The 12,160-nt window shown below is 39.6% G+C and overlaps 1 protein-coding gene across 3 annotated transcripts in view; it reads right to left on the reverse strand.

The window, feature by feature from the left end:
- TTLL5 (tubulin tyrosine ligase like 5) overlaps nucleotides 1–12,160 on the reverse strand; it is a 130,541-nt gene that overhangs the window by 67,342 nt on the left and 51,039 nt on the right. For 2 of the 3 annotated variants that reach the window (XM_062577514.1, XM_062577515.1), the window contains exons 23-28: nucleotides 11,794–11,940; nucleotides 8,951–9,054; nucleotides 5,848–5,981; nucleotides 5,442–5,555; nucleotides 4,627–5,037; nucleotides 3,359–3,549 (exon numbers count right to left, since the gene is read on the reverse strand). In XM_062577514.1, coding sequence (XP_062433498.1) covers nucleotides 3,359–3,549; nucleotides 4,627–5,037; nucleotides 5,442–5,555; nucleotides 5,848–5,981; nucleotides 8,951–9,054; nucleotides 11,794–11,940 — 1,101 coding nt within the window. The remainder of the gene's footprint in view (nucleotides 1–3,358; nucleotides 3,550–4,626; nucleotides 5,038–5,441; nucleotides 5,556–5,847; nucleotides 5,982–8,950; nucleotides 9,055–11,793; nucleotides 11,941–12,160) is intronic. The other variant, XM_062577517.1, reaches the window with a different exon arrangement.

A 12,160-nucleotide genomic window follows, 5' to 3' on the forward strand; every position in this document is an offset into this window, starting at 1 on the left:
AGGAGTGAAAAGGGGTAAGCAACAATTCACTGATTAGAAGTGAATGGGAAAGTAATGCCCAATTTACCTAAACTATCTTACACCAAGGCCTATCTCCAACCCTCACTCACCTCCCAAACCCTCACAACTCCTACGCCAAAGCCACCAGTGTTTCTTAACACAGTCCTGGGACTCTCTCATCCTAAGAGTCCCTCTTCCTTTCAATCTAACCCAGTGCTCTAACTTCTCACTTCTCCAACTCTTTCCTAAATCCTCTCCCCTGTGCTCTTCTCTCTCTCTTCTGTTGCTATCTTCCCCAGTCCTATTTAGGACCAAATCCCTGTCTACCCACATCCATCACCATGCAGTGTTCACAAATAGCCCCACCAATACCTACTCTTCTGTAAACCCCCCTCCCCAAACTGCCAGCTTATTCTGTATCTTCCTCCTTTCCTTCTCTCCTTTTCATTCTATTCCCCCGCTTCAAATCCACATCCATACCAACCACGCAATCCCAGGCATCCTGTTCCAGATTGCTCAAATCCAAGATTTGCTCTGACTTGGCTCCTCTTGTTTTCTTTTAGAGTGACTGGCTGCCATATCATTATGGTTTTATTGGATATTGGTACTTCTTGTCCCCTTTATTGACATTATGCCCCTGCCTTCCAGATCTATAATCCCTGGTCCTTGCTGCAAGCCAGAATTTAAGAGATCTGGGCCAAAAAAAAAGTTGAGAATGAGATTTAGATGACAGAAAAGTAGAACACATCCAGGAAAAAAAAAAAAATGGTAGCCATGTGCTTTAGTTATGTTCCTTTGGGCCTTGCAGTTCTGTCTGACCCTTCCAAAATTTCCCTATTCCAGGTATGATTAAGATAATAGTATCAGCCTAGAAATTGCTGTGCACCACATCAGTACTGAAGAATCAGAATGTCTTGAAAGAACAGAAGCAAACTGTCCTTAACTAAACTAAATTTTAATACTGAGCAGGCTTCAGATTTCATCTCTCCAAAGGGATTATTGCTAAAACACGGCCTGGAGAATCATAGTAGAGAGCAGATGTCTAGAACTGAATAGATGCAGGCTCAGAAGAAAAAATCATTGTCAGATAGAGCCCAGGCTCTGAACTTTTCATTGCCTCATGAACCCCTTTATATATGGGTGTTTGTCATGATGCTGGAAGACCACTGACACAGAACCCAACCCATGTTTCTATACTTCCGTACAGATGCACAGACTGTTCTGTGTAGCCTTACGTCAAGGCCACTCAGGTAACATAACTACATTGCCTGCTAAGAACTGAGGTCTTCACTGTTTGCTTGTCGTGAAGAAGGGAATTAGCCAGCACCCTCATCTCCTTCTATACACTTCTCACCTTCTCTGTGAGCAGGTATCTTGGGAGAATCCAGAAGCAAAAAAAAAAAGTGCAAACTTACTTAGCATAACCAACACATTTCCAGAGCTACTGCTGCACTTCATAGCCACCTTCAGCCTTGAACACGTCGATACTGATTGACTGACTGGTGACTAAACAGACTTCAGCTTCTACTATTTAGAATTGCCAGAGTACACTCCTTTGTCACTCTGGGTACCTGTGCTCAGAACACAGCCCTCCCCAGGCAGGTCTTTGTGCAATCCTCTCTGCATCCCCTTTCTTTACTTTGTAATTTATCCAGCACCAACTAGCTGTGCTAGGAATAGGAAACTAAAAATCATCTAATAATTATAAATGGCAGCAAAAGGGCAAAATGAGAAATGAGTTGTTTTGGGCAGAAAGTTTATGAATTATTTTTATATATAAAAAATTCTGTTCTGAACAGACCAAAACGGAATACACACATTTTAATTTTTTTCCAAATACTTGTTTAGACACTAATTTTTTTATCCAAGGAGGCACTTTCTATGATATATTTAGCTTTCAAAAAAAAAAAAAAAAAAATCAGCATTTCCTGAGTGAAAATGTTTCACTACAAAATTTTGGAAATTTTGGACCAGTTATATTGACAAAGTTTACCTTAAAAAAAAAAAAAGAAAGAAAAAAGAAAGAGAGTGAGAGAGAGAATTTTGACTGTATTTAGAAAACCAGAATGACAATTCTGAATATTAGTGGTCAAGCAAACAAGCTTCTTCTGTTGTTCCCAAAACCACTTCAGATTTAGAAAGACCAAATTCTGTAGACATAAGCCTAGTCGGAAGGCTGTACTAGGGATGCTGGTCAGGCCTCAGCATCCCTAGTACATTCAGCACTCGTTCTCTGCTCAGTCTATCAACAAGAAGGTGCTTTGTTTTTGTGATATATTCTTTAGAGTTCAAGACCTGTCTGCAAAGACCAGAGTACCTGCACTAGAGTTAACTGGAGTTGTCAAGACTGGATTAAAATCTTAACCCAGATGTGGAAGGGTCTAGTAATCTATTCCATTTTTCATAGTCATAAAAGCACCCCATCTTTTGAAAAAGTCATTCCTTATAATACTGCCAATCATTTAACTAGATATTCAAAACCAAAATCCATGAAAATAAAATTGAAAGAAGCAAACAGGAGCAGATAAAACCCATTGTAACTATTAAACAAACTTCAGAAAACACAACAAAACATCACTGTTAAAGCAGAACTTCCCAAATGAAAGATTCGGAGCAAAGAAATGTGTTTGTCCCTAGTGAGTAAGGAGGGGGAAACTTAACTATCAAGGCAAAATGCTTATCCTGGAAAACCTCCAGCTGGCAGCTTAATTAACTGAGCAGTATCCAACTTGAACACCTTTGATGATCACAACTGTAGCATATTGTATAGAAATACATAACTACTTGTGAAGTCAGAACATAACTCGAGAAGAAATTTGACACTAACTGGTAATCCACCAGAAGCCAATGTAGAGCCAAGCCAACGTATACTGCCCCATTTAGCAAAAGGATTATCATATCCCTTGCTAGTAAAAACTTCATTATGTTTTTAAAATTTTATTGGAATATAGAATTTACATAAGAACTCATTCTGCAGACTCATTCCTAACACTGTGATAGCATATTGTAGGAATGAGGAAGTAAATCTCATGGAAACATAAATTCTGAGACTTCTTTTATTGTTTAATAAGACCAACACAGAATCATTTTCTACAATGTATTTTCTATTCTAATTCACTATAGTCAGTCTCACTGCCTCGTATAAAAATTTTACGGTGTTCCTATCTCACAGAAAATCAAAGTTCTGGTCAGTATAAAAACTTCAAATTAACAGTATAATAACAAATAACAAAATAACAAATCCATTTTCATGAGATTTTCCCTTTCCAGCACGTCTCGCACAAGCCCAATGCTGATACAGAAGCCTGTGCCAGACTGTTCTATTGTCACAAGGACTCAGGCTTTACTGTTTACATACCTGCTGCGTAAGGAGACTGATGTGGCTCGGTGGAGAATATTGACGAGTTGCCTGCTTTTCTGTCAGCTGCTGTAGTTCTGCTGCTACCATACTAGGGCTATAATGTTTGCCATGGCAAGAAGCATCTTCTGCATCTTTGTGCGTCCTGGCTGAGCCCACACGCTGTCCACTTGGACTGCGATGGCACAAACCTACCAAACAAACATTTGGATATGCTTGGTTAGCAGTGTATCGGACTCTGCAGTCAGTTTGCCAGTTCCAAATCCACATTCACCTTATCACAATGCATGTAATAGCACCCAATTCCAGGAGATTATTGGCTGGTTGTCACCTATGTTAAATCTACAGTGATTTTCCTTGAAAATAAGTGTATCCCTTTAAATAAGTTACTCAGTTGGGAAGTCAGATTTATTTTAATGCTAGCAAGTTTGTTGCTACGCATACAACAACCTTAGCGAACATCCAGTGACCCTGATACACAACCCAAAGAAAATGTATAGCACCATTTCAAAGAAAAACATTGCTTTATCAGGACTACAGCTGACAGTCAATGTCTACTTTTCAAAATTTTTCTAAAAGGTTTCAGTCTGCCTCCATAAACTTCTAATGACTACAGTTTCTCCTACTCTTTGGATACCTCATATTTTAAAAGTAGCATTGCTCAACTATGTTCTGTCTGAAAATAATAAATGAGAGATTTATAGGTCTTGTTTGTAAGATGTTCTGGTTCTGAAAGATCCTAGAGAAAGTTGTGCAATACCAATCCTTTAAATACAGCCCATTCAAATCTTTTCTTTTTTGGAGGTCCTGACAAACCTTGAAATAACATATAAGTACAGGGTTTTTTTTGTTTGTTGGTTGGTTTTTAAAAGAGGATTTATCTGGGTAAGAAACGATGAACAACAAACTGTACAAAGCTTAAGATGGGACTTGTGCTGACCAAAGCTACCTTAAAATCACTAACAACAAACAAGAGACCAATACAATCAAGCAAAGATATACAGTATCACTTCCCAGCTTTCAGAACAAGTTAAATTCCCTGTTCATCTGCTCAGTAAAATCCTGTTCATTTGCTCAATAAAGGGATACTTTGGCAAATCCAAGAGTTGCTTCCTATACTCCTCCTTTCTGTAAGAAAATTCAACATGAGTGGAACAGGACTCAATTCTGGAAATGTAAGATTTCCACCTATGCTGGAACAAATAGAGACTACACAAATCTCTGTATGGAACTAGCAGGTATCCTACTATGCACCCCAGAACACTCACCTGCTTTTGCAGAAGATGATCGGGACAATCTTTGGCTGTAGATCTGAGCAGCTCTCTGAAAAGATGAGAACGGGCTAACAGTGTAGTTACCAGAATGGCAATGATGTAACCCTGCAAGGCTAGAAGTCTCACTGGACACTGGGTTTGTGAAGACAGCAGAACTGTCAGGGACTGTGCTTTGGGTCTGAGAAGAAGGTGAGGAGGATGTGGACTGAATCAGTCTAGGACCAACCGGAGGAGCCAGCAATGAATGGCGACCAGGCATGTGTGGACTTTTAGAGGCTGCAGGCTGAGATGGTAACTGGGAGCTGGTATTTCTCTGGGTAGCAGCTTCAGGAACAGAGGAAGCACCAGCAGGGCCACAACGAGGTAATTTCACTTCAGCATCTAAGAAGGTGGATCCTTCTGGAGCTATACAAAGATAATGAGCACATTACACGAGAAAAGCCGCTTTTCAGGTCCTTTGCATAATAACAATACACCAAATACATTGCTATTCATACACTCACTGAAGCCCAAATGACCTCATCTACCAGCAAAGATAAGAGGTTCTACATGAGTAACACTCTTTCAAACCTTGACATATCTAGATCTTTCCCCACAAAGACAGGCTAACTTATACTCTTCACCCTACACTCTCTCTCTTTTAGATTTAAAAGAAAAAGCTGAGGAATCTTCCCCAAACTTGGGCCCCCTCAAATCTCTCAGTCTGTTTTTGTCCATAGGTTCCAATCTCACTATTTGTTTAAAACACCGTTAAAAACAGTATGTGCATTCATCTCTTTCTTGATAATGACTGAAGCTCTTTTACTTACAATTTGATTTAACTTCTTTGGCTTTGTAGCCTCTTACTGCTCCTTCTGCAGGCAAATCTGCAACTGAACTTCGGGCCTGATCACCTTTTATTTCTTTCGTCACTTCAGGACGCTCTGTAACAAAATCTGAGTTAGAAAGTACAACAATTCGAATCGTGATACCACTAGAATAGGACTCAACAGCCAATTTCTTACATATGCTAGCCCAAATTCATTCCACTTCACCCTAGGCAAAGCAACTACATACGCAGACACTTTTGTCTACATGTATGGAATCAGCAAAGAAAGAAGTGCAACCTCCAAAAATCTGAATCACATTCTTCAGGTGATGTTGTCTTTCCACAGATTAAAGTGAAAACTGGATTAGTCTGGGCAATATCATCTCAGAACTACCTGCAACACTTACCTCCTTGAGGCTGAATTTCTGAATGGTTACTGCTGTTGCTGGCTTTCGTGCCTCTAGAGTTTGTTCCGAGAAAGACACTTGCTGACTTATTTTTGTGGGTGTAAAATGTCAGCACTTCTTCCAGGTCACTCTCACTATAATAATGAAAGAAGAAAGGATTCTAAGCCATCATGTAATGATCAAAAAGGACAGAAGACAAGGAGGCTAAAGAGGGGAGCGGAGAAAAAGGCAAGGCCAGACAAGCTATTGTTTTGCTCAGTTCTGCAGGGTTAGAGTGGAAGGATTGTAGCACGCCTTAGTTAAACCTGAAATTCCCACCAAAACACCGTTCTCTTACGAAGTGTAAAATTCAAGGCATTCAGGAACTTTCCTAGGATTAAAAAAAAAAAGGAAGTGAAATCTCCAAATATATTTTGAGGAGCTTTGCTCAATAGGAGAAATTCAGTTCTCAGATAAACTAATAAGTCTTCCCAGGTGCTCTCCAGAACAAGCAACTGTCATGTTGATAAGAGATGTCAGCTCAGCTGCTACTTCACATTCATCATTAGTAGTTTCAATCCAATAGTAAGGGAGGAGTGGAAGGATGAAGGAAGAGCGTGTTTATTAGCAAACCACAGGACAAATAAGCACAGTCAATAAGTTTGAGGATCTCACAAAACTCGCATATGTTTCTCTTTACTATTTTCTTGACACGAAAAGGGGAATTTAACTGCCTCAATGTCCTCTACCTCTGTTGTTCCCCAAATCAGTATTAGTTAGCTGGCCATTCAGATCAGAGCTTGTGCAAGCTGTAATTCTTTTTTTGGGGATATGTATCTTCCTTTCCTTTTGTTCTATAGTATTGCATCAGCATTAGTGAGGATATGGCACAGTGTACACCAAAAGCAAGAAGGATAGTGCCAGTGACACCAAAACAGAACGTAACACAGGAATACAAATTTGCCCAGCAGGAGTTACAATCCTTCAAAATGTTCTCTGCATATCACACTTGTATTAGTCTTAGCCAACCTGAACTTTGTTGAAAGCAACATCCAAAGCTGATCCCACTAGTGTTTGGACCTTCAGAGCATGCTGCAAAGTTTACTTTCTCTCACAAGCACTGAGATCAGAGGTGAAGAGAACTGTAAGAGTGAAAAGCTGTTGGATGGAAAGGTGCTGTAAGCTTTTGTTTATCTTATTGGTCATGGATTACAGTGAATTTACTAGCCTAAATATATACTTTTACGTTGCACTGATGATGTTCAGAGACAATGGTTGTAGCACACAGCATGCATGTAAACACAATACATCTATGTTAAAACATTCTCTCATAATGTCAAAGTTAGAGAGTTCAACTGGACAACATTTATTCTCCATTCTCCAGCGCTGTGTTCACTGTGCTACAGAATAAGCACTCAAATTCGAAATATTTTCCCAGGCTCCCAATGACCAGCTCACTGATTTAAGCTTAAAGCACCAGAGTAAGGTAGTGTCAGATATCAGAGTTTCCAAACATACCTGATACTTCATAAAAAGCAGAGAGATCATCACGGGAAACTGTGTGATCATTGGCAGACTGCCTTTTGTTGCACTTTTTTCTCAGGCAAATGGCACAGTAAAAGTCTCCAGTCTGGCCTAAATTTCGCATTAGGCTACGATGGCCTGGTAGACAGTAGTATGGAAATAGTATGGAGTTCTGCCCCCAACAACCACTTAACCACTTTTTTTTTTTTTAAGGCATTTCTGGCAAACAGGCAAACAACCTGTCCTAGGAGGTAATGGTCATTTCAGTGTCCAGAGATGCCAGAGAATCAAGAACATATTGTGGGCCCAATGTAATCTGCAATTCTGTTGACAGAAGAAGTAGATGCTACAGTCTGCCAGGTATCTTGAGTCTTGTTTCTTTTCAGAGCCCTATTTATTCTAAATATCAAGTTTTTACTTAGAGTCTGTAAATCTCTTGCTGTAATGCCTTCATCAGTGTATTAGCAAAACCTATAATTCATTGTGTTCATGAGAACGTAGCATCAGAAGATTATGAAGCCTCCTTAATTTAGTTAAGGTTTACCAGCTATCACCCATTTCTCATCCATTTCTGATCAAACACTAAGGATGCTACGCAACCAGAGGAAAAGAAAGAGAAGTTTCATAACTAACTGAAAGAGAAGGAAGTATTGATTGTCTCAACTTTCCTAGAGAAGATGGAAGTGCATTAAAAAGGCAGGCAAAGTACCTGTTCAGAAATCAGCAGAGGTTCTTGCCAATATAGGTATGTCATACATGGGTTAAATTATGGAGTGTCATACAGAGTCAGCTTTCTACTCAAGAATCAGAGGCTTTGAGTTAAAAGGAGTAAGCTTTGTGCTCAAAAATTAGAGGTTTGAGGAAGTAATTCTGGTTCACTGAATAATTTCAAACCTCTTTACAGTCAGATGACTATAATACTGATGTTCATAAAATACACTATAGAACATGAAGGGGATTCACCTCATTTTCAGAATACATTTCATACCAGATTCTTGTAAGCTTTAGTCCAGACGGTATGCAATTGGAAAATGTTGCTTTTTCAATGTGAAATTAACAGTTTGCACTGAGCTTCCTTAACAAGCAGGATAAGAGGCTAGGATGAAGACTGAGTATACTTCACTTCCTTCCTCATCTCAGGAAGTATAATCTCAGAGCATCCATGAAGAGATACAGCAAGGACAGGATTTGTTTCTGAGAGCAGAAACTTTTTGTGGCAGAGCCATGCCACAAGGGCGCAAAGACATCTGAGCAGCAGTCCTGGTTTCATTCTCCTTCCAAAGTACTGCTGCACCAGCATCACAGGAAAGGAGACCATTAGTTCATGAGCATCAGCTTGGAATTTATAGAGATCAAAGAAACCACTGCTGTCTTCTGGATCTACTTAATGGTCAAAACATCTATTGTATGTCTTCCTCAAAGCACGAGATGCTAATACTAGAAGTGTTTGATTGCTGGAAGGGAAAAAAAAGAAAAGACAAGTTCTTTGCCCTCCAGCAACAGCAGAAGCAGATCTGAAGGTCAGACAGGTATCTAGTGGCACAATGCCATCCTTTTTAGCACTAGTTCTTTTATCAAAAGGAATAAAATCCATTCTTACCTTGCCCTCATAATAAAGTTCTGAAAACCTTCAGCATTCACTCCCTCTTCCACCTCCTCTTCCTGTTTCTTCTTTGATCGTTTCTGAACCATCTGCTCTGTTTCCTGTGAATAAGCAGTATTAGTAAGTGTGTCTATGCAGTTACTCTATGTTCTGTGGCACATTGACAGCTCAAGAGAACACAAAAAGCTACTCCATGGGATCTAGGAAAAAGAACATCTACTACAAAGAGCCAAATTGTAAGTGCAATTCAACTACGTGCAACAGAATAGGTAAAGACAGACAGCCCCAGAGATAACATGCCAAGTTTATACTAGATTCCTGACTACCCAACCTGACATAATTTATTAGAACTGACTTGCTGAAAAGCTTTCAAGGCTTGACAAATATGTGCTCCTTCAAATATACCCTTTTCTGAGACAGGAGAGAATGTGGAGGAGAAAAAAAGTACCATTCTTTATAGCCTTTACATCTCCTTTCCACTTTTGATGTTTTTGTCCCAAGTGCAGACTTCCCCCTAATAGTTTATATTTGAACCTCTCTGCCCAAAAGGGGATATTTGGGAGAAGAGAAGGACAAAAATAAAATTATTTTGGAGAAGCTCAATCAAGAAGGTCTGTAGAGGGCATTCTTATTTCCTGCTGTGAGCTAGGACTTCTCCCCTTGAATTAACTTCTCTTGTCATGCAGCAAATGCTGAGGGCTGGTCTACACACAAATAATACATTGCTTCAGTAACAGCAAAGAAAGTAAAAACGTACAACTTATAGCAAATATACATTTACACACTGGAATATATTAGAATAAACTGTGATAAACCTTTGCTGGTGTGAATGGGAGCAAGCTACGAGATAATATCTTTACATTTTTCCTAGCAGAACTTGTTGACCCTAGAAGTTGTATTCATACAACCATTTTTGTTAATTAAAAAACCCCATAGCCTCATCTGAAATACCAATAGAAAAGCCTGTTTGACCAGACTTAACCTCCATTTTATTGCTTCATACTACTAACTCCCAGCTTTGCCAAGGCTAGAGGGTCAGATACTTCTTGCAAAAGAGAACTTGGGGAGGGGGGGAGCCACGCTGGGACATGTCTCTACTCTTCACTATTTAAGCAGAACTTTTGGCAATGTGATCTGTTCTACTCAGTTTGTTGGAGATGGTGTTTCTTCCTCCGCACCATACAGAAGATATATAACAGCTAGTAGGAGTCCTCTACTAAATCTGTAGTCACAAGTCAGTGAAAGAAGTCTATATGTTGGAATCAAACATGAAAAAAACTTGAGCCTAACAGTCTCTCAATAGCTTAAAAGTGTATGTTCTAAACCTCAAGTGATCTGTTCTCACTTGTTCTAGCTAAGAAAATATGTTTATGTGCTGATTTATTACCAGTTATACAGCTTTATTTAGTGAATTTACTCGAGAGTTAGCAGAAAATCCTAATGTTTGAATACAATTTGAGAAGAAATTATATCCAAAGCAGCTGCGTTCTTCACTTACCACAGAGCTGTTCAAGTGTTTTGTGGTTACTCCTAACAGAGCAAGTCAGTGAGCATTAGGCATACAAAGCACTCCCTGGAACAGATTTGGTTCAATTCTGGCCTTGCTTTGACAGATCAAGTTACCACATGTCAATTCTGTCCACTGTAAATGGACATCCTCTCCTAACGCTAATGACCGGGAGCTTAGAGGCCTGCACGCACATGGATCCCTCTGAGAGCAGGATTCAAACTAGCCTTATCCTAACACTAAAGGAAGGACAGGGGGCAATGGAAAGGGTGAGCTGGTCTTGTAAAACAAGGATCAGCATGAAACCACTGCATTAAGAACATTATCTTCTATACCTAAAGAAGTAAAAATTATTAAACTAGGACTTAAACCTCCTTGTCACCAAGCATGCAGAATTCCATACCAGGGATGACCTGTATTTCCTCAGTATACCAAACAAATGGTAAAATACATATCTCCTATACTATATGTATGAAAACGATCATCTTTATAAAAGCATCATAAAAATAGGGAGAAATGGGAAAAGGCAATACAAAGCACTAGACCAAAGACAAGCCAAAGAAAAAACAAAGTTAAATCTCCCTTCCCTGAACGTTTCTTTTTATTGACATCCACAGCAACAATCAGATTTTTCATTTTCATTTTGACGCATATCAATAAAATGCATCTCTAAGTCTGCATTTGTTGATCAACACTTTGAGAAAGTTAAAGAAATTCGTATGCACAATTACTGGACTGCACAAATAATGTAGTAATACTGTTGTCTGTCTAATGATTTGAACAGACAGCTACCATGACCGGATGTGCAACTGCAAAGAAACTGTATAAATTACAGAGCAGATCCCGTAAATATAGGGATCTGCTGTTTCGACTATGACAACAGCCAGCAGCAGATACTCCAGAGGAAGATACCAGAAATCAAATCACCAGCAGCATTAGGGTAAGCTGCCTTGTGATAGTTTCTTACACAAGTTAGATGGAAAAATTTGAATTTAAACCAAATAGGTTTCCAAGGGGTCCTGAGTTTTAGGCAGCCTTGGTAATTTGATAGTTATCTATGTCTACGTGTCTTATGTCCAGCTCCTGACCCTTCATATGCAATAATGATGGTGGCTGCTGCTGCTAGAATCAAAGGAGTTGATCAGCACAGGTCATTGCTTTTTTGCAGAGTATAATATTGTATATAGAATACATACATATAACATATATATAATATTCTACTGTACACCAAAGTGCACTGTGGTGGCACTAAAAGCAGTGAAATCTGAAGGCACAGAAATGAACTAAGCAACTTAGTCCTCTGCCAAGAAGAATCCAGAAAGAAATCACTCACCTTGTTATAGCAGACTATGAACTCGCCCAGCTGGTGAGCCAGGATACGTCGACGATCATTTAGGCTTAGACGCCGGCTGGGAAGCAGCATCCTCAAGGACTGCTGAAGGTTGCTGGCTGCTCGCTTCAGAAAGCGTACCACAAGCTCCTGCGAGCAAGGGCGATGGAGTTTACAATGGACTAACAGCAAGATGTGGGGAGAACAGGGGTACAGCACCAGCTCATGACTAGCAAGAACTAAAAATACTATTCAGAGAAAATGAGCTGACAAATGGCAGGCAAAAACATTCTGTATGTGCATTTTTAACCCAGGCATACAAATCCAAGACAGAGGAGGAGGAGGATGACCTATCTTCTCTGAGAGGAGA

Source organism: Rhea pennata, chromosome 5 (assembly GCF_028389875.1).
Source record: "Rhea pennata isolate bPtePen1 chromosome 5, bPtePen1.pri, whole genome shotgun sequence".
NCBI lineage: Eukaryota > Metazoa > Chordata > Aves > Rheiformes > Rheidae > Rhea > Rhea pennata.